The sequence below is a fragment of the Dichotomopilus funicola genome, assembly GCF_033296635.1.
Source record: "Dichotomopilus funicola strain CBS 141.50 unplaced genomic scaffold C8A04scaffold_113, whole genome shotgun sequence".
Classification (NCBI taxonomy): Eukaryota; Fungi; Ascomycota; class Sordariomycetes; order Sordariales; family Chaetomiaceae; genus Dichotomopilus; species Dichotomopilus funicola.
This window is the reverse complement of record NW_026944134.1, coordinates 14,411-39,384: the sequence shown is the minus strand read 5'-3', so window position 1 is coordinate 39,384 and position 24,974 is coordinate 14,411. Positions and strand designations below refer to the sequence as shown.

General features: G+C 54.7%; 8 protein-coding genes across 8 annotated transcripts; 4 read left to right on the top strand and 4 right to left on the bottom strand.

Moving 5' to 3' along the window:
- Window positions 1–124: 124 nt before the first annotated feature.
- Window positions 125–973, bottom strand: C8A04DRAFT_40774 (DASH complex subunit DAM1; the record flags this gene model as incomplete). The annotated part of the gene is made up of 4 exons (XM_062785062.1): window positions 125–347; window positions 404–461; window positions 525–585; window positions 662–973. The coding sequence occupies 4 exons, from the start codon at window positions 971–973 to the stop codon at window positions 125–127; spliced, it is 654 nt and encodes a 217-aa protein (XP_062632761.1).
- A 1,257-nt stretch (window positions 974–2,230) lies between these two features.
- Window positions 2,231–3,886, top strand: C8A04DRAFT_40773 (phosphatidylinositol transfer protein CSR1; the record flags this gene model as incomplete). Its single annotated transcript, XM_062785061.1, has 3 exons — window positions 2,231–3,025; window positions 3,086–3,227; window positions 3,300–3,886. The coding sequence occupies 3 exons, from the start codon at window positions 2,231–2,233 to the stop codon at window positions 3,884–3,886; spliced, it is 1,524 nt and encodes a 507-aa protein (XP_062632760.1).
- Window positions 3,887–4,086: 200 nt separating this feature from the next.
- C8A04DRAFT_40772 (HIT family protein 1) lies at window positions 4,087–5,480 on the bottom strand (the record flags this gene model as incomplete). The annotated part of the gene is made up of 7 exons (XM_062785060.1): window positions 4,087–4,194; window positions 4,296–4,310; window positions 4,417–4,509; window positions 4,599–4,667; window positions 4,744–4,826; window positions 4,945–4,982; window positions 5,473–5,480. The coding sequence occupies 7 exons, from the start codon at window positions 5,478–5,480 to the stop codon at window positions 4,087–4,089; spliced, it is 414 nt and encodes a 137-aa protein (XP_062632759.1).
- A 194-nt stretch (window positions 5,481–5,674) lies between these two features.
- Window positions 5,675–6,507, top strand: C8A04DRAFT_33138 (uncharacterized protein; the record flags this gene model as incomplete). The annotated part of the gene is made up of 3 exons (XM_062782344.1): window positions 5,675–5,751; window positions 5,864–6,079; window positions 6,183–6,507. 3 exons carry the CDS (start codon window positions 5,675–5,677, stop codon window positions 6,505–6,507), a joined length of 618 nt encoding a protein of 205 aa, XP_062632758.1.
- Window positions 6,508–6,773: 266 nt separating this feature from the next.
- Window positions 6,774–8,862, bottom strand: C8A04DRAFT_15920 (SprT-like family-domain-containing protein; the record flags this gene model as incomplete). The annotated part of the gene is made up of 2 exons (XM_062778661.1): window positions 6,774–7,974; window positions 8,060–8,862. 2 exons carry the CDS (start codon window positions 8,860–8,862, stop codon window positions 6,774–6,776), a joined length of 2,004 nt encoding a protein of 667 aa, XP_062632757.1.
- A 3,635-nt stretch (window positions 8,863–12,497) lies between these two features.
- On the top strand, window positions 12,498–18,412 carry C8A04DRAFT_33136 (1,3-beta-glucan synthase component-domain-containing protein; the record flags this gene model as incomplete). The annotated part of the gene is made up of 3 exons (XM_062782343.1): window positions 12,498–12,682; window positions 12,748–18,015; window positions 18,085–18,412. 3 exons carry the CDS (start codon window positions 12,498–12,500, stop codon window positions 18,410–18,412), a joined length of 5,781 nt encoding a protein of 1,926 aa, XP_062632756.1.
- Window positions 18,413–19,972: 1,560 nt separating this feature from the next.
- On the top strand, window positions 19,973–21,812 carry C8A04DRAFT_33135 (pyridoxal phosphate-dependent transferase; the record flags this gene model as incomplete). The annotated part of the gene is made up of 4 exons (XM_062782342.1): window positions 19,973–20,203; window positions 20,301–20,401; window positions 20,484–20,994; window positions 21,096–21,812. The coding sequence occupies 4 exons, from the start codon at window positions 19,973–19,975 to the stop codon at window positions 21,810–21,812; spliced, it is 1,560 nt and encodes a 519-aa protein (XP_062632755.1).
- A 481-nt stretch (window positions 21,813–22,293) lies between these two features.
- On the bottom strand, window positions 22,294–24,198 carry C8A04DRAFT_40767 (permease family-domain-containing protein; the record flags this gene model as incomplete). Its single annotated transcript, XM_062785059.1, has 2 exons — window positions 22,294–22,828; window positions 22,904–24,198. 2 exons carry the CDS (start codon window positions 24,196–24,198, stop codon window positions 22,294–22,296), a joined length of 1,830 nt encoding a protein of 609 aa, XP_062632754.1.
- Between the last annotated feature and the right edge of the window lie 776 nt (window positions 24,199–24,974).

Genomic DNA, 24,974 nt, shown 5'->3' with positions numbered 1-24,974 from the left:
CCGAGGCTGGAGAGTGGGAGGCCAGCCAACATACCAGGCCCTTGTCCAACCGGTCGCGCCGGACTTTTTCCAGGTCTCGGCATACGGCGTGTTGTTCCAACCCAGTTTGTATCGCTGAGACGCTTCATCGAATTCCACGGCCCCTGGGCCTCGCCAGCCCGCTACCACGCGATCCCCGAGTACCGGTCCCACCGCGCCCGCCTCTTGTTGATCCCCGGGTGGATGTCGTTCCCCTGGTGGACGCGGCAGGCCCGGGCACCCGAGATTGGCGACTAGATGCTGGTGTCTGGTATCTACTGGAGGATTTGGTAGACGGGGGGTTCTCGACGAAGGATGTATCGGTAGTCCTGATATCAGCGTCAGTTTCCGTTTAGGACAAACTTTGTTTTTGGGCATCCCGTACATAAATGTTGCCTCGGTATCGATCTCGGGGCCTGACCGTTCCGTGAGCCTCGTCGCGCCTGCGCCGAAATTTGTGTCAGCATTTCTTCTTTCTCATTGAGCAGCGAGAAAATGGAACATACTTGATTGTTGTTGTTCCTCCTCCTTCACTTTCATCCGCCGGAATGATTCCGTCAAGGGGCCCTGCAGCCAAAAAGAGTATTCAGTCAACATGCTGCCGTCCACCACATAATTCAGTCCGTCCACGGATCCACTATACCTCCGGGAAATCAACACAAAAAGCGTTCATGTTCAACCCATACAGGAAACTCGCAAAGCTCTCGCTGAACCTCGCCAAGCTCTCGTGCATCAATTGGAAGTGCATCATGTTGGCCTCTAGGTCGGCCACGGCGTCGGAAAGCTCGGCAAAGGCGGGCTCGAACGTATTCAGCGGGAATGAGGCAGCATCGCCGTGCACGCTGTTACGGGCCGAGTCGCGCAACGAAGAGCGGGACGAGGGTCGGAGGGGTGTGGTTGGGCGCGAGCGCGAGGTCGAGCGCTGACGGCGGTGAGGGGTTTCGTCGTGATCCATTGGTCAATTAGGTTGCTCCGTTATGCTTTAGAGTTGTGCTCCTGACTTCTCCCGTTTGGTGCAAAGAATTAGGAGGTGGTGATGTTAAGTCGTGATCACGCTGGGTTGCTTCAAGTGTTGTTTGTTTGGGTTCCATTTACGAGCTCCCAAACAAGGCTCTTGGCACCTGCCCCGCAGCACATCGCTGGGAACCCCACCAAACAGCGCTGATGAAACCTGTCTCAAAGGGCCACCGCCAGTGAAGGTGGAGAGATCGATTTTGCTATTATTCATGCAGTGCTGGCTTGCGGACCAGCCGGAACGGCGATGGCTTTCCTGCAGTGGTTTCCATGCATAGCACAAGGAACGGGGAGTTCTGAGGAGGAAAAAAAACTGTCGTTTGGCCCAAGGCGGACTGACCGATCAACCCGAACCCGGGCCGGACTGGTGGTACCGCCCGACCGGACATTTTTTGGTTTCGAGCCTCAGGGCAAACCGGAAATCCGACTCGAACTGGATGACTGGCGGTCCCGTTTAGGGCATTCCTTTACATGGATCTCACTCGTCGCTTTTCGCGGTAGTCCTGAACCGGTAAAAACTAGGAATTAATCTAGCCTCGATTCTAGCTAAGCCAACAGATTCAGTCCGAAAGATGTGAAACCGTCCTGCCGGGCTGTTCCTGACTTGACTTCTTGGGGTTCCAGCTCCCGCAGCATGACCCACGCTTCCGCCTCTTTGTGCCTCCACATTGACACCTCGTGTCGAGGATAGCCTGTCCTGTCACACCTGTCATTGCAGCCCGCCCTGCACAAGTACAAGTGCCGCCCAGGTTTTGGACCTTTTCGTGCCGTTCCATCCATCACACCAACATATTCATCCATTTCCAGAAGATTGGCCCTTGCTCTTCCCCTTATGCATGCGCCGCTACGGGTTGCGCTGCAGCACGCATCTCCTCCCCCTCTTGGCCCGATTTCTGTTTTTGTTGGCTGTCTGACGGTTCATTCTACACTTCCGCGCAGGATTCCTCGTTTCATCCGCTCTCGGACGGGTTCTCCAAACTTACTTCCCCAAAATATCTCCAACGGTAGAAGGTCACGTGTGCACCGCCTCAACGAGTACTTCATCACAAACTCAAACCGACCATTGGAGGCCTCCTCGTCGGGATTTTTTGTTGTCCTCGCCGCGGCAGTTTTATTGTCCGCCTGTTACACTATCTACCCGCGGGGCACTGTGATACCAAGCACGGAGCGGTCGTTGCCACCCGAACTAATCGGCGAGATGGCGGGAGAAACAGCACCGGGTCGTCCCGGAAACCTGACAACCGAGCAGGAGGACAAACTCAGACAGCTATGGCAACTCGTCTTGCAAGTGTGTGCCTTCGGCCAGGAGCAAAACGGCGCTAGTGAGGCGGCCAGCGCGGCCGATACTGTCGAGAAGGCAGCCCAGGAAGAGGAAGCCAAGAAGGAGAAGAAAAGCCGCCTCTCCATCTTCTCCCGGAAAAAGAAGGACGCCGAACCGGCACCGGCGACCTCACCAGGGGCTCCCGGAAACCCTTCCATTGTGCTCAGCCTAAGCAAGGACGGAGATGGCGACAAGTACGGCCAAACGAAACAATTCTACGAGACCCTAGCCAACATGTCACCACAGCTGATCCGTGACACCATCTGGAGCATGGTGAAGCACGACCATCCAGACGCCCTACTGCTGCGCTTCCTGAGGGCGCGTAAGTGGGACGTCGAGCGGGCACTCATCATGATGATCGCGACCATGGACTGGCGGGCGCGGGACTACAAGGTCGACACGGACATCATGCTGAACGGCGAGGGAGCCGCCGTAGTGGCTGAGAAGAGCGCTACCGATTCTGCTGAGAAGACGCTCGGGAAGGATTTCATGAGCCAAATCCGGAAGGGCATCAGTTACGTGCATGGCCATGACAAGCAAGGGCGGCCGCTATGCTTTGTCAATGTGAGAAAGCATAGGGCAGGCGAGGAGACGGAAGAGGCGTTAGAGAGGTATACGGTGTGGCTCATCGAGACATGCCGTTATGTGCTGTCGCCACCAGTTGACACAGCCGTAAGTTATTGTTCCAATGTGTTGTTGTCGTTTTTTGCCTCGTCAGCTAACCGTCAATAGACCATTGTCTTCGACATGACCGGCTTTTCCACAGCAAACATGGACTACACTCCTGTCAAGTTCATGATCAAGTGCTTTGAGGCCAACTACCCCGAGTCTCTGGGCACCGTGCTCGTCCACAAAGCCCCATGGATCTTCCAAGGCAAGGCCCTCCTAACCTCACCCGTTTCTGACTGAAACTTGACCTACGGAACTTGTACTAACACCCACCCAGGCATCTGGAAGGTCATTCGCGGCTGGCTCGACCCTGTCGTCGCCAACAAAGTGCACTTCACCAACAACGCCAAAGAAATGGAAGAGTTCATCGCCATCAAACACATCCCCAAGGACCTCGACGGCGAAGAGGACTGGACCTACGAATACGTCGAACCCGTCGAGGGCGAGAACGCGAAACTGGCCGACATCGAGACGCGCGACCGCCTACTGGCGGCGCGTGGAGAGTTGTACAAGGCATATGAGGAAGCCACAGCCGAGTGGATTCGCCTTGCCGGAGCCGGCGCTGTTGCGGGAAGTGATGCCAAGGGGACAGCCGCGGAAGAGATCAAGGCGAAGCGGACTGAGCTCGCGGAGAAGCTGCGGGTGGATTACTGGAATATTGACCCATACCTTCGCGCGCGGTCGTATTACGACCGCACGGGGCTGTTGTTGCCGGGCGGGAAGTTGAACTGGTATCCGGAGACGAAGGCAGCTGAGGAGAAGAAGGAGGAGGTTCCTGTTGCGGCCGATACAACAACTGCGGCGCCAGCTGAAGCAACGGTTCCTCCGGCCGTGGATACCACGAATGATGATGATGTGGATTAAAAGGGGAACCGTGTACAAGCAAGGAGGGGGGGGGGGGGTGAGGTAAATAGACCGCTCAGTTATTATAGTCTCGATACCATCTCACGGCAAATTTGGATGCATTTCAAATCAGTCTTCAAAGATGGTATTGATCATTTGCGACTCTGCTTTTGTCAACCTTTTGACTTATCAAGAACAACCCATTCCTTATCGGACATTGTTTACACCTTAGATTTGAGGTCCTCAAACAACGCCTTAAGCTTGTCCATATCCGTCGGTTGCTGCGGCCAGCTGATTCCAAGACCCTCTTTTTCATTCGGCTTCGGAATCTACGATGAGTTATATGGTCAGCTACTTGGTTACTCGCCGTCATGCCCTAATTTTGGATAGGAAGTATAATGCTCCAGGGAAAAGAGGGGGGGTGTCATACCACGTGGAAGTGAACCTAGAGATCAGGTTAGCCGGTAGTTAGCAACAGTCTTTCAATGTTTTACGAAAGGAACAATTCCCCTTTCATGTCATTATTAAACCCTTGAATGGGTTCTACTTACGTGGTCTACCAGCTGGTGTGCGCCGCGCCCGTTGTTTTGGAGAATGTTGTATTCTTCGGCGCCAGTGGCTTTCACCAGCTTCTTAGCGATGGGCTAGTAAAACGATTAGTCGACATAAAGTCACCCCAGCGGAACCATACACATGTCGGGTAATGTTGATACACCTGTTAGGGAATACATACCAAAATGTCGGCCAGATGCTCGTCGGGAATGTCGGCGAGCTTCGCGCCGTGGAACTTGGGGATGATGAGCTATAGCAGGCGGTATTCAACGTCAATTTCCTGGTTTGCCACTCGATGAAGGGTTTATAAAAGGGATGAGACAAACAGCATGTCCCCGGCTGAGCGGATTGATATCAAGGAAGGCGAGGGTCTTATCGGTTTCCACGAGCTTGAAGCTAGGGATTTCACCTGAGAGATCAAAGGTTAGTTAACTTCAAGGTTCCATTGAGAATCGACTTGAAGCCCAAAAGCTTCAAGCGTTAAAAGTTCGAAGACGAGCCCCGCGGATTAAGATTGGGAAACCTGCCCTTAATGATCTTGCAAAAGATGCATGCGGCCATTTTACTTGCCATAAGCTTCAAGTTTACGAAGGCTCCGTGGTAAGAAGAATCAGAGGAAGTTAGACTTCGCGATAGACCGGTGACGTCGTGAATAAATATCTGATTGGAACTTGACTTCCGCTCTCTCAGCGCAGTTCGGATGGGGGGTAGCTTGAGAGCGGGGTAACCGCCGAACAAGCCCCTGGCTTTCAGTAGCCGGAGCCCCTAAATTGTTTGTTAGTGCTTGACTGTCCCCGGGCCGGTTGGCATTTGTGGGCTTTCCATGTTCCCGAATCCCGAACCTACATCCGGGCAAATAGGTACCTAACACGCAACTTGGATTGATATCCCGTTATGCGATCAAGATCTTCACTCGGGAATCAGTTACTGCGGTCTCTGTACACTTCTGTCCAACCTCGAGTCAGCCTTGTGACCGGGCGCCTGTTCCTTTGAAAGCCAAGCTCCACGGGTCAGCTCCGATCATCAGCCTTGTGATGACCCCCCTTCCGCGCAACCCCGCCATGGATGCCGGGCCCCGCCGTGCCGCTTCCAAGTTGATGTCACAGCCCGGCCCTAGTCGCAAACCAACTTGCACCCGAGACAAGCTACGCCTCTGTCAACTTTGCTAGGAAACTCGACTTTAATATTTCTCTCAAACAAAGCAAACGGAATTTTCGATCGCAGTTTAGTTTAAGCAAGCCTTTGCAACTCGAAATCATGCCTGGGTTCAAGAAGACGCGCCTTTTTGGTGGGGCCCTCGTCTGCGACATCCCCGAGCAGTTTGTCGACGTGAGGTACGTTGCGCTCCGCCCGTGTCTCTGTTGTCGGGAGTGACAGCGGGGTCGATACCTCGCGCATACTATGAGCCGGCGAATATATGCTGACGTTTACCTCCCCTTTCCACAGTCTAATTCGAGAGGTACCCAACAACCAGGAAGTGTACCTTGACAAGGAGGGCTTCACCTCCATCATTTTCGACATCACCGAGCGCGTTCACGCCCCCGGCGAGGGTCTGGAGCGTGACGGCCTTGCTCTGACAACTCACCTCGAGGACCTGGTTGGCGAAGCCGCCGAGTCGGTCAAGGTCTGGAACACGAGCGAGACCGAGTTCAGCCATGTTTCGTATGTCCCCGTCTCCCACAATGGTGTGCCTTAAAAGATACATACTTGGGTGCCTTCAGCCGTGCTAGACTGAAGCCACTAACCGTACTCCTCCCCCTTCAAGTGAGACCGACACCCCCGCCTACACACTGATCGCGACGCAAACTCCCCAAGGGAACGAGTCGTCCTCGTCGAAAGGCACCGCGCCCGACTTCACCGCGCTGATCCTTACGCTGCTGCGCCTGGAGAAGGAAAAGACAGACATCCTGATCACCATCAACGTGCCGCACATCAAGGGCGAGTATGATGAAGAGGAGGTTGACCTGGCACTGGGCAAGCAGGGAGCGCTGATTGGCGATGCGGTGGAATTCGCCGCGCGCATTTGGTCGTCGTTCCGCATTGAAGATTGGGGGTTGTTTGGTCCCAGGGACGATGAGCCTAGGCGGTGATGTGGCGGTTAGGCAGGGTAGAACATGATGTAAGGGTGGTTATGTTTCTCTGTATCTCGTTATCTCTTTTATGTTGTATCAGTCCGGGTACCAAGATGGTGGTGGGTGGATTATGACCGGCTCAGGATCGAGATGATGGCTGCTTGATTCCAAGCTCAATACGAAATGATGAATGATGCCAAGTGCTATATGTTTTTACAAACGCCTGTGATGCTTCCCGATGCTTGATGCAGTTTAATGCTCTTCTCGCTGTGCCCACGCCCTTCTTAAACCGAAAGTTCTCCCATCCCCCCTTCCACATCTTCTAGTTTCCGATCAGGCGAAGCCAACGAGCCCGACGCTGCTTTAGCTGCAGCTGCCTCACTTTTCTTGACTGCCCACCGACTCGCCACGATTTTCATGATCTCCTTCTGCGGACTCTTCGGGTTCTCCGCCTTCACCACTCGCATCTGCTCCTTCACAAACGCCTGCCACTCACTGACTACCTTCACCTTCTCCGTCCCACTTTCCTTCCCATCCCCACCGCCTCCGTCTTTCTTCCCACCACCGCTCTTCCTCGGCACAGGCTTCGTCTGCACCAGCGCACTCTTACAGCTCCCGCACCGATGCCGGGCGGGATCAATACTGCGCGAATGGCGCTTGAATTCGGTTGCACACGCCGTACATGTCCAGACATATTTGAAGTCGATGTCGTATGAGTGCTTGGTGGTGACTTGCACGCCACGGTCTCCAAAATGTCGCGAGCACTGTGCTGCCCATGCCTTGAACTCGCGCCCGTGCGGGTTGTTGGTCACACCGCTAACCATAAAGTTGGCGAGGTGGCAGAACTCGTGGGCGAGAACGTTGAGCAAGCGGTGCGGATCGTTGATGACCTTCTCGGCGAGTTCGATGGAGGCGTGATGGTGGTACTTTGTGGTTGTGGCGGAACTGCCATCCGCTGCGCGGGTGTAGATGGTTTCGCGCTTCCAGTTGGCACGCCCCGCGGTGGTGTTGAGTTTGTTGGTCCAGATCAGCTGGATACCTCCGGTTGAGGCGGCTAGTTTGGTGAGTTTCCCTTCGGTGATGGTTGTATCGAGTTCTTGGAGAAACGTCGCGGCCATTTCATGTTTCGCCTTTTCAAAGGCTCTCTTGGTCTCGCGTTCAGACGACTTCTTTGCTGCCTCTGCCGCCTTCCCTGATTTCTTTTCCGGGTTTGCCTTGACCGGATTCGCTCGCCGGGCAGCCATGGCATCGGGGAAGAGCTGCTTCCGGGGAGAGTGCTCGTCGTTCCAGTCATCAACAAATTCCTGGCTCCAAAACATTTCGGAGGTGTGATGATGGGGTGTATTGGGAATTCGTGGAAGTTTTTGTGGCGATAGCAAGCCGGGTTGAGATTTTGGTTTGGGAGGTGTTGAAGGGGGCGTGGTATCGAGGTCACTGGTTGGTTGCAAAGTTGAAGTTTTCTTTGGAATATCTTCGGTCCCGTCTCTGGTAGATTCAGTTAGGAAGCTGCGAGCAAGTCGTTTTATGGTCGGAACGTGAGAAATTCACACAAGTTGCAAGGTTCACTTACAACCGCAGTTTTGACATGGAATCAGCGAGAGCCGCCTCCCCTTTTACCCGCAACTCGGGTCTTGATTGAGTGTTTTGACGTCGTAAAGCTCTCGTCTTTGATGATCGGATATACGGTTCGTCATCTTCGTCATCTTCGCTCTCATCGTCCAAACTATCGTCACCAAAAATATCCACACTCGAAGGTTTTGGCTGCCGTTTCCCTAAACCTCGAACCTTGGGTTTTGCTGCGTTCCTGGGCGGGGAATCCGGTACAAAGTCATCATCGTCATCCTCGGGCTCATCTTCTTCGTCGTCCTCCGCTTCCTCCTCCTTCTCAGTGCTGCTGCCAAATTCGGGCCCCTCCGAGTTGCACGAGTGAAACGTATCGTCAAACAAAGAGACATCCTCGATTATGGTCACCTCCTCCTTCGCCGACACAAACTCCTCGTCCTTATCGAGTGGCGATGAAGGAAGTGTGACAGCCGGCTTTGTAGTCCTTGTCCTCAGCTCGACCCTCGTCCGTCGCGGTCTGGTGTCTGTATTCGTGCGTGGTGGTAAACTTTCCGTCTCCCACTCTTCCCCCGCATTCCTCGGTGTCCACGCCTGCAACAATAAATTGTCTGTCAGCGCTCCCAATTTTCTCCTCCGCACCGTGGACGGCGGTATGATATTCTCGCCGGAATCTGACTGGTGGCGTTCTTTGAGGCGGCGTTTGGGTGCATCATCCTGGGTCCGCGGTTTTCTAGTTCGGGCCGGGACATCGATATCTTCGAATTCCTCATCATCGCTCATGGCCATCAAGGGTCTTCTTGATCGGACCATTTTGAGAACTAACGGTGGTTGGTACGCCTGGAAGTGGCGTAGTCGTGTAAAATAACGGTCGGTTTATCTAATGATTCTTCGTTGCATCTTGGAGAGTGAGACTCGATTTGCAGGGCGAGCCTCTTTCACGATCCGTCAAGATGTCCATGTGTATTGGGTTGCCAAGGGCAACCGCTTGGGCGTTCCCCACTGCTGCCGAAAAAAGCGTATGGTCAGGGTTAGGGTTGGAGATGCAACCGCTCACGTGCCGCTCCAGGGCCTACCCACATTCTTCACTCAGCACTTCATGGATGCCGTTTGACACTCATGATCCCTCTCCTTTCGGAACCGTCTCAATTCCGTTGATCTCTCCACCAACCCACGCCATCCCGACCCGATTTCCAAGAATCGGGACAAGAACAGCGGGAGCAGCGTTGGTGATTTTCCTCTCAGCGAGTCAGGTTTGACACAGTTGAGACACTGCGACGTGGCTCCATGGGAACGCCTGGAACACTCAAGAAACTCAGCTCCGCAGGGCTTCTCGGAGCTTTCGATGTGATCTCTCCTGTCTCATCGATCGGGACGGTTTTTGGTTACGTTAGTTATCTCAATCCTTAACTTAAAGTAGTGTATTTTTTGAGCCCAGATAACGTTCGTGTAGATCATCTCAAGCCCAACCCGTAATTCTTGCATATCCCGCCCGATTTCATTTTCGCTGCTTCATTGCAGCCCTCTCCTAAAGTCCGGTTTTCAATTGTGTCTTTAGTCATCTGCTTACACAGTATTCTCGTCTCACCCTCGCTAGAGTTCGCCTCCCTGATATTGGCTGTTCGGTCCCCATTCATGCATGCAGATGAAGTGGAGAAGAAACCTCGCAAGATCAACCGGTATGCAGGTACGCTGCGGAATCCTCGAGCATGCGTGCATGTGGGACAACTCAATCCTTCGCCGCTCCGAGATAGTCAGGGGGGTTGGGAGGAATCCTTTTCACTGGCAGTTCTGATTCAAGAGCCGAAACAGCAGAATTCTCAGAAGAGCGATAAGAATCTAAAAGTGAAGACAGTAGTCATGATTTCCCCTCCGCCTACCCATGATTGAACTGGTGCGCCACCAACTTATCCGTGAAGAACCCTCTGCATTAAGTGGTGTCTTCCCCTCTGACGTTATTGTCTGTATCTTTTAGAGGCCAAGAGCAGGTCATCGGAGATTAAAAACAGGTCATCGTCGAGTCTTGTAGTGCATAACGTAGAACAGGCACGAGCAAATGCCAAAATGCTCAATACCTGGCATACTACGGATATGTAGTATCCAACTATGAGGAAGGTTGGGTAGCAGCCAGCCGTTGTGCCGCTGAGGAACTAATAAGTCATGGGCAACGGCGCGGCAAACCGGAAAATCCAGAGCGCATGCGTGTTCAAGCGCTGGAAATAGATTGCGGGTCAATCTCGATTGATTCTGGAACCAAATTCAGGGGCACCAAGATTTTTTTTTGGCGGCGCGTACCGATGACGCCTGGAGAGGAGGCAGGGCCAAAAAGAAACGCACCGTCCGCAAGCGCACTGTGTTCGGATGGACCGGGAGTTTTGACGTTTTTGTGGACGAGGTCTTCAAGAGATAACTTGTCCTCTATCTCGGGGGAAAAAACCACAATTTTCTCGGAATTGAAAGCCTTCTCGTGTTACTGTAGGTTTCGCTCGTGGTAAAGATGCGCTATTGTGTCTCTGGTGGCGGTGCAACGGACTATGCTCGTGTCCGAGGTTCCGCAGGACCTGGTGCAAGCAACCTCTGAAGGCGATACGGATACCACCGCCTGCGACCGCAGAACTGCATTGCCCTCATGGTTACCCCTTTCCTGTCAATCAATAATTCAGTGAGAAGTTCGCTGTGTGTCTGCACTCAACGCCGGCTCAGAAAGGCGGCTCATGGCTTCCCTGTTTCTCGAATGACTGCTGTCGTCATCATTCATCGAGAATCAAGCTCTGGTGGTCTTGGGGGGCGAGCCACGATTTCTTGGACAAGGGCAGGGGGTACCCAGTCGAAACTTCCGTCGCTTGGATTCAGGGGAACAGGGGTGGGGGTTGTGGCGGAGCATTCAGATTTGAGGCACCACAATCTCGGCTTGACACTCCGTTCCAGACCGCCAGCACAGCTGCTTGCTCCAGCTCCTGACCCCATGATTGGACGTCGAGTCGCTTCGTCACCATGCCTTCGATCGCGGCCTCAGTCGAACGGAAGTCCCGATGGGTAGCGCCTTGCCTTGGGGATAGCCAGCGGGTCCTGCAGCCTCCCGCAGCTGCCAAGCTCCAATTGCCTGGCCTGCAAAAAACATTCGATCCAGAGGGCGGCAGCGAAAATCCAGAGTGGCGAGCCGCGGAGGTAGCCCCTGAAGGCAGATGTGCTTTTGCGAAGAGGGCACTGTGGGCGTCTTCGCGCCACCGATAACTGCCAGTGTGCGAGCACCTTAAGCCAAGCTAGTGAAATGTAAAAGAAAGGAAGAGCAGAAGAGACGATCAAGTTAACAACGCCTTATTGCCATCTATCCACGTTGTAGTTTTATAACTACTCTCTGGTACGACCATCAAGGGTGTTTATGTACATACACTGCGTACGGAGCAGGAAGGAGAATGACGAGATTCCTTTCCTAGGCACAGTGCAGGTAGGAATGGTTCGACACCGTGCCTCCCTCATCCCCTCTGAACCCCTGGGAGGACGGCCATAATCCTTGTCGAGCCGCCCCCGTGCAAGCCTGCCTCACTGTCAGGGCGAAACGCGGCCAATCCAGGAATGGAATACCTCCTTTTTCGCTCACTCCATTTCTCCTTGCTCCTGCCCCCTTCGAACGTTTTGCTGAGCCAGAGTCTTTCTCCTTCTTTCCTTCCCCTACCCACGCTCGCTCGAACATCCTCCTACCCTTCTCCCATCTCTCTTTTTTGGGGGTTCTGCTTGCAAAGGAGTTCCTCTGGGCGTACAGTGGCGCTAGAAACCGACCTCTGTGCCGCTAATCGCCAGCCACTCGTTCGGTTCTGCACACCCTTGCGATCCGACAATCAAGACCCGAGGGCGGCAGAAAATTCAGGACCTGAGTCCTGACCGACAAGAATCGACATCGATCGCTAATACTAAAGGGGAGCTGGCAAGCACTCGCGTGGATCAGTCCGCCTTTTCATTCTGTTCTAGGGTTGTGCACGGGGCCTCTCGACTCTTTCACCCGACCGCGAGCTGCTCTTGGGCCCGTCTTCAAAAGCCATCCCTGAGCCAACAAAGAAAGCAGCCTGCTTCTGCGCCCCACCGTGCCGCCAATCGTCGAGCTTGTGTGTGTTGTGCATCAACACCGCCGCCTCCACACAAGACAACTGCTCTTCAGCAACCAACAGTCGGACGCGACCTTGCCCATATTTTCGTGCTGTGGCTGGTTGCGCTCCGGTTCAATTTCTGCACCAGGCCGATCTGCACGCACGTGCAACACCTCGACTCCTACTTTTTTTTCCCTCTGCTTAGTCGTTCTCTTTCTTCGCACAGCCTTTCATGACTGTTTGATCCGGTACGTAGCGCGACTCCCGGCGCGGTTTGGGCGATTGTCATAGCCACATCGCGAGCCCGGCCGTACCTCTTTCAGATTTGCAAACTCTGACCTCAATTCAGACTCAGCGCCCAATATGTCGGGATACCCCCAAGGTCAAGGCCAGGGAGGCCAAGGCCACCACGACTACGACGACGGATACGGCCACGGCCATCAAGGCAACACAGACTCGTACTATCAAGATGACCAGCAATATTATGACAACAACGGACACAACAACCATGGTGGCCATCAACAAGGCGACGGTTACTATGACGAGTCGTATGTTACAGCCATGCTTTCTTCCGTTCCATGACGCGCATTATGTTTTACTAACATGCTCGCAGCGGGTACTACAATGCGGACCCCAACAACCCTTATCACCAGGATGGCGGGTATTACGACAATCATGACCAGTACCAAGACGACTACTACAACAACGGTCAAAATGATGGGTACTATGACCAAGGGCACCATGGTCAGGCCCCCAGGGGCGGGTCCGAGGAGGATTCCGAGACGTTCAGCGACTTCACGATGCGCTCCGACATGGCCCGAGCGGCTGAGATGGACTACTATGGTCGGGGCGATGAGCGGTACAATAGCTACAACGACGGCCAGGGCGGTGGGCGGGGATACCGGCCCCCGTCTTCCCAAATTTCGTACGGCGGTAACCGCTCATCCGGTGCGTCGACACCGAACTACGGGATGGACTACGGCAATGTGCTCCCCGCCGGCCAGCGTTCGCGGGAACCATACCCTGCCTGGACGTCCGACGCCCAGATTCCCCTCTCCAAGGAGGAGATTGAGGACATCTTCCTTGATCTCACAGCCAAGTTTGGATTCCAGCGTGACAGCATGAGGAACATGTATGATCATCTCATGATCCTGCTTGACTCCCGTGCGTCGCGTATGACGCCGAACCAAGCTCTTCTCTCGCTGCATGCTGATTATATCGGCGGCGACAATGCAAACTACCGGAAATGGTACTTCGCCGCGCACCTTGACCTTGATGATGCGGTTGGGTTCGCCAACGTCAAGAACAAGAAGGGGAAGAAGAAGAATAAGAAGAAGAAGGGCGCGGAGGATGAGCCCGTCGCCCTGGAGGACCTAGAAGGTGACGACTCCCTCGAGGCCGCCGAATTTCGATGGAAGACCCGGATGAACCGCATGTCGCAACATGACCGCGTTCGCCAGATCGCCCTCTACCTCCTCTGCTGGGGCGAGGCCAACCAGGTCCGCTTCATGCCCGAGTGTCTGTGTTTCATCTTCAAGTGCGCAGACGACTACCTGAACTCACCGGCTTGCCAGAACATGGTGGAGCCGGTCGAGGAATTTACCTTCCTCAACAACGTCATCACGCCGCTTTACCAGTACTGCCGGGACCAGGGATACGAGATCTCTGACGGCGTCTACGTCCGCCGCGAAAGGGACCACAACAAGATCATTGGCTACGACGACTGCAACCAGCTTTTCTGGTACCCTGAAGGCATCGAGCGTATCGTCTTGCAAGACAAGAGCAAGCTTGTTGATGTGCCGCCCGCGGAGCGATATCTCAAGCTCAAGGACGTCGAGTGGAAGAAGGTCTTCTTTAAGACCTACAAGGAGACCCGTTCTTGGCTGCACATGCTCGTTAACTTCAACCGCATCTGGATTCTCCATCTGACTATGTTCTGGTTCTACACTGCGTACAACGCTAAGATCCTGATCACGCTCGACTACGAACAACAGGTCGACAACTCCCCTCCGGCGGCGGCGCAATGGTCCTTCGTGGGCTTCGGTGGTACGATCGCAGCGTTTATTCAGGTCCTAGCAACACTGACGGAGTGGCTGTACGTTCCGCGTCGATGGGCCGGTGCGCAGCATCTGACCAAACGTCTGCTTTTCCTGCTTCTCGTTCTTGTCCTCAACGCCGCGCCTGGTGTCTACGTCTTCATGCCAGCCACGAACAAGAAGGCATACCTGGCCAGACAGGAGACCCAGGTTTCGCTCGCCCTCGGTATTGTTCAGTTCTTCTTGGGTTTGATCACGTTTCTCTTCTTCTCCATCATGCCGCTCGGTGGCCTTTTTGGGAGCTACCTCACCAAGAACTCGAGGAGATACGTGGCCAGCCAGACATTCACTGCCAGCTACCCCCGTCTCAAGGGCAACGACATTGCTCTTTCCTTTGGCATGTGGGCCGTCATCTTCGGTCTCAAGTTTGGAGAGTCGTACGCCTTCCTCACGCTTTCCGTCAAGGACGCCATCCGGAATGTGCTCTTGATCAACACAAGCAGCTGCATCGGCGACAAGATTCTAGCGAGGTATCTCTGTCCACATCAGCCCAAAATCACCCTAGCGCTGATCGTGTTCACCGATCTGATCTTCTTCTTCTTGGATACCTACCTGATGTACGTCGTCGTGAATACTTGCATCTCGATCGCCCGGTCGTTCTACCTCGGCTCGTCCATCTTGACGCCTTGGAGGAACGTCTTTTCCCGCCTGCCGAAGCGCATGTACTCCAAAATTCTGGCCACCACCGACATGGCGATCAAATACAAGCCGAAGGTCCTCATTTCGCAGGTCTGGAACGCCATCGTCATCTCCATGTACCGCGAGCATTTGCTGGCCATCGACCACGTCCAGAAGCTTCTCTATCACCAGGTTCCGTCGGAGCAAGAAGGAAAGCGCACGCTTCGCGCCCCGACCTTCTTCGTGTCCCAAGAGGACCATTCCTTCAAGACCGAGTATTTCCCTAGCTACAGCGAGGCCGAGCGCAGAATTTCATTCTTTGCCCAGTCCCTGTCGACGCCGATCCCCGAGCCCCTTCCGGTCGACAACATGCCGACCTTCACCGTCATGATTCCCCACTACAGCGAGAAGATCCTTCTGTCGCTTAGGGAAATCATCCGTGAGGACGAGCCGTACTCGCGTGTCACGCTTCTCGAGTATCTGAAGCAGCTCCACCCCCACGAGTGGGATTGCTTTGTTAAGGACACCAAGATTCTTGCAGACGAGACCTCGCAGTTCAACGGCGAAGAGGAGAAAGAAGAGAAAGACACCGCCAAGAGCAAGATTGACGATCTGCCCTTCTACTGCATCGGTTTCAAGTCCTCGGCTCCCGAGTACACCCTTCGGACTCGTATCTGGGCCTCGCTCCGTTTCCAGACGCTGTACCGCACGATATCCGGTTTCATGAACTACAGTCGTGCCATCAAGCTCCTTTACCGCGTTGAGAACCCTGAGGTTGTGCAAATGTTTGGTGGCAACTCGGACAAGCTCGAGCGTGAGCTGGAGCGCATGGCCCGTCGCAAGTTCAAGCTAGTCGTTTCCATGCAGCGCTTTTCCAAGTTCAAGAAGGAGGAGATGGAGAACGCCGAATTCCTCCTCCGCGCCTACCCGGATTTGCAGATCGCGTATCTTGACGAGGAGCCGCCCGTTGCGGAGGGTGAGGAGCCTCGCCTCTACTCTGCGCTCATCGATGGCCACTCCGAGATCATGGAGAACGGCATGCGCCGGCCCAAGTTCCGCATTCAGCTTTCTGGTAACCCCATTCTCGGCGATGGCAAGTCGGACAACCAGAACCATTCGATCATCTTTTACCGCGGCGAGTACATCCAGCTCATCGACGCCAACCAAGACAACTACCTGGAGGAGTGCCTCAAGATTCGCAGTGTCCTGGCCGAGTTCGAGGAGATGCACACTGACGAGGTTTCTCCGTACACGCCTGGTGTGAAGACCACCGCTACCTCCCCGGTTGCTATTCTCGGTGCTCGCGAGTACATTTTCTCCGAAAACATTGGTATTCTTGGTGATGTCGCTGCCGGAAAGGAACAGACATTCGGTACTCTCTTCGCCAGAACTCTTGCGCAGGTTGGCGGCAAGCTCCACTATGGTCACCCCGATTTCTTGAACGGTATCTTCATGACGACTCGCGGTGGTGTCTCCAAAGCGCAAAAGGGCCTCCATCTGAACGAGGATATCTACGCCGGCATGAACGCTCTCCTCCGCGGCGGTCGCATCAAGCACTGCGAGTACTACCAGTGTGGTAAGGGTCGTGATCTTGGTTTCGGCTCGATTCTGAACTTCACAACCAAGATTGGTACCGGTATGGGTGAGCAGATGCTCTCTCGTGAATACTACTACTTGGGAACACAGCTGCCCCTGGACCGCTTCCTTTCGTTCTACTACGCCCATCCCGGTTTCCACGTCAACAACATGTTTATCATGCTCTCAGTTCAGCTCTTCATGATCTCCATGCTTCAGATTGGCGCGCTCCGCCGCGAGACGATTCCCTGCGAATACAACCGTGAGGTGCCCATCACTGATGAGCTGTTCCCCACCGGCTGTGCGAACACCGATGCCCTCATGGACTGGGTCTACCGCAGTATTCTGTCCATCTTCTTCGTCTACTTCATCTCGTTCGTCCCTCTTATCGTCCAGGAGCTGTCCGAGCGTGGTCTGCTGCGCGCCCTCACCCGTTTCGCCAAGCAGTTCTTCTCGCTCTCGCCCTTCTTCGAAGTCTTCGTCTGCCAGATCTACGCCAACTCGGTTCAGCAGGATATCACCTTCGGTGGTGCGCGCTACATCGGTACCGGCCGTGGTTTCGCCACCGCCCGCATTCCGTTCGGTGTGCTTTACTCTCGATTCGCCGGCCCGTCGATCTACCTGGGCGCCCGCATGCTGATGATGTTGCTCTTTGCGACTCTCACCATTTGGCAGGCGGCCTTGGTCTACTTCTGGGTTTCGATGTTGGCCCTGGTTATCTCGCCGTTCCTGTACAACCCCCATCAGTTTGCCTGGAACGACTTCTTCATTGACTACCGCGATTATCTCCGCTGGCTGTCCCGCGGTAACTCGCGCTCACACGCGTCGTCGTGGATCGCGTTTTGCCGTCTATCTCGTACCCGAATCACCGGTTACAAGCGCAAGGTTCTGGGCGACCCGTCCAGCAAGGGCTCCGCTGACGTACCCCGTGCCGCCATGGCCAACGTCTTCTGGTCCGAGATCTTCTCCCCGCTCTGTCTCGTCGCAGTCACACTGATCCCGTACCTGTTCGTCAACGCCCAGACCGGTGTCGCACCCAGGAAGACACACGCGACTGGCGCGCTTGCTCGGATTGGGATCGTCGCCTTTGCTCCTGTCGCGGTCAACGCTGGGGCTCTAGCCATGTTCTTCGCCATGGCCTGCTGTATGGGCCCGCTCCTCAGCATGTGCTGCAAGAAGTTTGGTTCTGTGCTGGCCGCCATTGCCCACGCCATTGCTGTCATTATGCTCCTTGTCTGCTTCGAGATCTTGTATGTGCTCGAAGGTTTCGACTTCTCCAGGACACTTCTTGGTATGATTACGGTCGTTGCTCTCCAGCGCTTCCTTCTCAAACTCATTGTCGCGCTGGCCCTCACCCGTGAGTTCAAGACGGACCAGTCCAACATTGCCTTCTGGACGGGTAAATGGTACTCGATGGGTTGGCACTCGATCTCGCAGCCGGCTCGTGAGTACCTGTGCAAGATCACTGAACTGTGCATGTTTGCCGCCGACTTCATCCTTGGCCACATCATTCTCTTTTTGATGGTGCCCGTCATCTTGATCCCCCAGGTGGACAAGCTGCATTCCGTCATGCTCTTCTGGCTTCGCCCTAGGTATGTTAGAGTCTCCCGTGTTTTGTTATCTCCAATCATCTTGTAAACAGCCGCTAACTGAGTGCTCAGCCGTCAAATTCGCCCCCCGATCTACTCGATGAAGCAGACCAAGCTCCGGCGGAGACGTGTCGTCCGCTATGCCATTCTCTACTTCGTGCTCTTCGTTATCTTCCTTGTCCTGATTGTCGGTCCCTCGGTTGCGGGCGGTCACATCGATCTGTCGTCGCTCTACAAGTCAATCGACAATGTGGGGGGCCAGGCCCTCGTCCAGCCGACGGGGCTAAGCAACGACGACACGCGCGGTCGCACTCCGACGGGTACCGGCAGCCCGGACTACTCGGGTATCTGGACGCCAACCACAGGCGCGTTCGCCACCGCCACCGCCACACGCGGGTGAAGCAGAATCATTAAAAAGTATTTGGGAGCGGTGAAGATTGGGGATGAGCCAGGGCAGCTATTTAGCTGCTTGTGTTTCTTTTTGGCTCAGTGTTGTTTCCTGTGCCCTCTAGGCACTTATTTTTGGCGGTGGTGATTCATGGTGGGAAAGGGCAAGGGAATGAAGCAGGACAGGAATGAATAGAAGGGGCGGTTTTGTACAATGTTTAATACACCGGCCGGTCGGACAAAGCCCAATGGGCAGGCTTTTTGCAGCCTGGACGAGGATACATTACGCAAGCGTGATGACGCTGGTTTTTGTTACTTTACATTTTGATTTCTCGTTGTTTTTTCCTTTCTTCCCTTACCTTTTTTTTCATCCTCTTTGGGCAACGGAACTGGGCGGGTTCGCATGAAGAAATCAAGGCTGTTTGTTGTTGTATTGTATTTGACTCTGTACACAACCGCTACCTATTGCATGTGTGTCCTCGCCGTCCGCTACTCCTCCATGAGCCGCTTTTGACAATGTATCCCGCGAAGTAAATATTATATGTAGGATGTGGTGTCCGTCTTCTCGTCCACTGTTCATATCCAATATTCAACCCTGTCTTCTTTCGACTCAACTTGAGCGGAGTTTCTCTGTGACATTAGCTGGTGACCCGGTTGTTCCTGTTCCTTGTCTAATTATCCCTAAAATCAACTTTTGTTTAGCAATTCTTCAGCTGCCCGGCATGGGGTTGGGGTCTGTGTTTGTGTCTTGGGAAATCTGGCTGCGGTAGATTTGTAGGATCCCAACTTAGCCTCGGCTTAAACATTGAACAGAATCATTTGTCTTGAAGCATGGCCCCTGGATGAGATTCTGAAGATTCACTACAAACACATTTAATTCATTGTTAAACCTTACTTAAATGGGTAATAACTAACTATATCCATAGCCACCGTTGTAAGAGCCAGTTTTGAACATTTACTTCTGGGTTAATTGTGAGACCATGCTTGGATTTGAATGTGAAAAGGAAAATAATTTAGACTCTCTTGTCTATTTTCCTGCTGACACTCCACTGTAAGATCGAGAAATTGCGAGGCCGCCCAACGATGCCAAGACCACCCCGGCCCTTGGCACAAGAAGACAAGCACAAGCCGACGTTACCTAGCGTGCCGAGCGCCGTCCCTTTTCCCCTGAGGAAAATTTGTGGACCCGACGCAACAGCGGCCCAAGCCAATTGCGGTCGGCGACACGCAACGCGACGGGGTCCCGTTGCCAATTGCTCGTCTCCGAAGCTGCCGTGGACGTGGACCTGGGATTTTTCTTTTGCGACTGCTGGCAAAACGGATGTTGAATTGATTGATCTGGGCGTGGTTTACTACCACTGACGTTACGCTTTTTTCTTGCCTTTTCTTCTTGTTGTCTGTTATTTGGGGTTGAGATTGACGGCAACGCTGGTTTGGTTTGATCGAGGCCGAATTTATCAACGTTCTTCGCTTCGAAAGTTATCGACCCAAAACACCAACAACTGGCGAGCCATCACCAATCCACACCCACCGGCACACCCACACACGAAAAACACTCCCGAAGATAGATACAATGGACCTGCCCGAGGCGCAGGCACACGTGAATGCGTGGCTCCAGGAAGCCTCAACAACCTTCCAAAAGGTGCCCGGCTCGGCCGTCCTGATCCGCTACGTCCGCTCGAGTTACCAGAACGACCCGGTGCGCTCGGCCATCGAGCTGGTGCTGGTGATTTTCTTTATTCGGTACCTGCTTGCGCCGAGCTATTCGACGTCGAAGCAGAATTATGTCAAATTGACTGAGGATGTGAGTTATAGGAAGCATTCGTGACGAAGAGGAGATGAGCGAGTGATGGGAGGAGGGAAGGGAATACCAAGAATGGGACTGACGATTGGGTTGATAGGAAATCGACGAGTTGGTGGAGGAATGGACTCCCGAGCCATTGGTCGCGGCGCCGACTGCTCAACAGGAAGCTGAGGCGGAGAAGCTGCCTGTGATTGTTGGGTAAGGAACACCAGATCGCAGGATCTATGACAGACGAGACATGGGAATGGGAATGGGAATTGGACTGACGATGGACATCTAGACCGACAGGCCCGAAATCGAAACTCGCCAACGGCAAGACCGTCACCAACCTCGCCTCGTACAACTTCTACAACTTCAACGCCAACGAACAGATCAAAGAAAAAGCCATCCAGACCCTGCGCACCTACGGCGTCGGCCCCTGCGGCCCGCCCCAGTTCTACGGCACACAGGACGTGCACATGAAGACGGAAGCCGACATCGCCTCGTACCTGGGCACCGAAGGGTGCATCGTGTACGCGCACTCCTTCTCGACCATCTCTAGCGTGATCCCCTCGTTCTGTAAGCGCGGCGACATCATCGTGGCCGACCGCGGCGTCAACTACTCGATCCGTCGCGGCCTGGAGATCTCGCGTAGCAGTGTTAAGTGGTACAACCATGGGGATATGGCTGAGCTGGAGCAGGTCATGCGCAAGGTGGTGCAGGAACAGGCTGGCAAGAAGCTCACTCGGCGGTTTATTGTTACGGAGGCGCTGTTCGAAACCACGGGGGATATCAACAATTTGCCTAAGCTGGTAGGTTTGATGCTTTTCCATGGTCGCTTTTTACCGCGACTTATCTACGTGGTACCCTCGAGTAGATGAAGAAACTAGACTAACGCGAGGTGTCCACCCAGATCGAACTCAAGGAAAAGTACAAGTTCCGCCTAATGCTCGACGAGACCTGGTCCTTCGGCGTGCTAGGCCGTACCGGCCGGGGCCTGACAGAAGCACAGAACGTGGACCCCTCACAGGTAGACATGATCATCGGGTCGCTATCCGGGCCTCTGTGCGCGGGCGGCGGTTTCTGTGCGGGCGCCAAGGACGTCGTCGAGCACCAGCGGGTGTCGTCGACAGCGTACACCTTTTCGGCCGCGCTGCCGGCCATGCTGGCAGTCACTGCTAGCGAGTGCATCAACCTGCTGCAGAGCAACCCGGAGATTCTGGTGCAGTGCCGCGAGAACATCCGACTCATGCGCGCGCAGCTTGACCCCCGCAGCGACTGGGTTGCGTGCACGAGCGCGCCGGAGAACCCGATCATGATTTTGGCGTTCAAGCCGGAGGTTGTTAATGCCCGGCGGTTGAGTGTGGATGATCAGGAGCGGTTGTTCCAGGAGTGTGTGGACGAGACCCTCGCCAACGGCGTGCTCATCACGCGTCTCAAGACCATGCCCATCACGCAGCACGCCATCCTCAAGACCAACCTGTACACGGTCACGCCCGCGCTTAAGGTGTGCATTACGTCGGGCCTGTCGAAGAAGGATATCGAGAAGGCGGGTGTGACGATCCGTCATGCTATTACTAAGGTCATGACGCGCAAGACGAACAACAAGCTTGGGTTGCCGGCTGCGTAGGCGTGGGCGTAGGTGTCTGGGAGACGGGCCTCGGTGGCTGGTGGGAATGAGTGGGTTGTGGTTGGGTTAGGTATGGTAGATAGATAGATGGCGTTGGGCTGGTCTGCCGATGGGTCATGGACGGGGGCGATTATGACGACGAAGAGGTCTATGGCCAGCTATGGGTCTTGGGTAAATGGGGTATGTGTACATGACGCTTCTGTACGGACGGTATGTCTATGGTAGAGGCTGCAACAAGTAATAATGTAATGCGAACCAATACAGTCTGTAATTAGACTTTGAGGTTGTCTGGCCAAACCTGGGTGATCTTTGAATGTCGAGACGCAGTGGACGGTATTGTGGTTACACAGTAGCACGGTTATTCGCCATTCAGTTTTGAGACATAAATACGATGTGTAACAACAAAATAGGGTATCCAGACGACCTCCCAAGTTCAAGCATACCAACAATCAACAACTCATTCCCCGATCTACTACCGTCATCACGCCGCCTTTTCTCCCTTCAACTCACTCCCCTCACCCCCACTGCCACTCCCACTCGCTCTCTCCTCCTTTCCACTCACACCCACACCCGCTCCAACTCCAGAAGCCCCTACCCCCCTCGACCGTTCCCTCTCCAACCCATCATCCAACGTAACCACATCATCCTCCCCAATCTCCTGCGGCAACATCAAATTCAACACCACCGTCACAAACGCCGTAACCGCAAACCCAGTCTCCATAACCAACACAATTGCCTCCAAAAACCCCTGCAGCGCCCGGTCCTCCCCGGAATACGTGAAAACATGGCTGAAATACGTCGGCACCAGCGTCGCGCCGTATCCTAGGGACAGACCGGCTGCGAGAATGAAGCGGCTGCGGCGGGTGAAGGGGACCACGCCGCGGGCGATGATGGCCAGGCCGGAGACGGCGACGGAGGTGAAGAGGAAGGTGGTCATGCCGCCGAGGACGGCGGAGGGAATGGCGACGAGGGCCGAGGCGAATTTGGTGAAGATGCCGGCTATTATGAGGAAGAGGCTGTTTTCACGTGTCAGTCTTCTGTCCTGGAGAGAGGGAGAGGGAGAGAGATAACAGAAAGAGAGAGAAACATACCAGCAGCAGTACCCAGCCGTGCGGTTCGCACACCGGGTCAGGGCAATAACACCATTATTCTGCGCAAACGTCGTCATAGGCGTGATAGTCGCCAGCGCAGCCAGCAGCCCATTCACACCGTCCGCCAACACACCACCCTGAATCCGCGTCTCATACACCTTCCCCTCGACCTCCAACCGCGAGACATCACACGTGGCCGTGATATCCCCAATCGCCTCGCAGGCACAGATGATGTACACGGCTAACAGCGGTAACACAAGCGGCCCGTAGACGGTCAGTTTGAAAGTATGCACCCAGATGAAGCTCGCCGCAGGAGCGCTGTCGATGCCAGACCGGTCGAAATACCCACACGCCGCGGCGATGATACACCCCGTCAGGAGACCAATAACGACGCTGACGGACTTCATGATCGGGGAACCAAATCTCTCGCAGAGAATAATAGCGAGAAACACCGAGAACCCCAGACCCAAAAACTCCGCCGACCCCCACGGCAACGCATGCGGCGCCGCAACATTCGGACACTTCACAAAGAACTCAGCCGGGTTCGCATCCCCACACGGCCCGGACCCCCCAGCCCAGTCCTTAAACCCAGACGCAATCAAATTAATCCCAATCAACATCACCGTCGGGCCCGTGACGATCGGTGGAAACACCTTGAGTATCACCTTGGGCGGGACAAACGAGATCAGAATCTCCAACAGCGAACACACCGCCGCAGTCCCCAACAACGCCCCGTACGCATCGGGACACGGCAGCTTCGTCCCGTCCTCTGCCAAAGGACAGAACCCGTTGGCGTACATCTGCGCGAACGCGCCCGACGCCACAGGGATGATAGCGAAGGAGATACCAACGACCGAGATCAGACCCGTACCAAGGAAATAAGGCGTCTTCAAGATGCGAAACCGGGTTATCTGCACAGCAGACAACAGCCCAGACACAATCAACGCCGTCGACACCAAATACTGCGTCTGGTCCGCCGTCAGATTCACCCCGCCGGCCCCAGCGATGATGATAGGCGGGGTGATGATACCGGCCAGCATGGCCAGGGCGTGTTGGAAGCCGAGGACGAGGGCTAGGACCACGGGCATCTTGTCGTTGAGGCCGAAGAAGGGCGGGGCGCGGTTCTCGGTGCGCATGAAGGGGAGGTTGGGACGGAAGAGGAAGGCGTAGTCGTAGTCGCCGATGAGACCGTCGCGGGTGAGGAAGGTTCGTTTGAGGGTGTGCAGGCGGGAGGTGAGGGTGCGATGGGGGCCTTCGCCGGGCACGATGGCCGAGGGGCCTTGGTCTTCGTCCATTGTGGTGGTTGTGTTGTGTTGTGTTGTGTTGTTGTTGGGATGGTTGGTTGTTGTTGTTCTATGCTATCTTGACTTCACCGGTTGCGTCACGGCATCAGCAGCGGCAGCGGGTGGCAATGGTGTCGTCGGTTGGAGAACACGGGGCGGGACATGGGACCCGGAGGTTGTTGTCGACGGCGATGTTGGTGGGTAGTCCTACAAAGAGTAATCGTCGTTGAGAAAAGAGATGGAACGCAACGCAATAGCTAGGAACAAACACTGGTTACCGTCCGATCATATTTAAATACAGTTAGGCATGTCTCATTGCCCACTCACATCCTCAACCAAGTTCTCCAAACATCTCAATGCGGGTGATGCAACGCAACGCTCCCGGCCGGCCCTCGTGCGCAACCCCCAGGGTCCCCGGCAGCCCGGCGCCCACCGGCAGGGGCCCCTGGAAGCGGCCACGGCCGAGGAGTGTCTTATCTCGAGCTCTCACACACCCTCTTTGATGCTCTTACACACCACACACTCACATACAGCGAGATAATTGAGAACGCACGGCGGCATCCATTGATGGAGTGTAGACAACCGGCTGTTTCCTGGTTGGTCCCAAGAAAAAAAAACGACGGAAACTATCGAACCCTCGCAGGATTCCGAGACGGAGGAGGCCCGGGAGGCGAATAGTTATGTGGGACCCTCGGGTTCTCTGATACGCAGCTCTGTTCAGAGAGGGGAATCAAGCAAGTAATTGCTGCTGATTGCGCCCTTTGGATTTGTTAGCTTGGTTAGTTAAC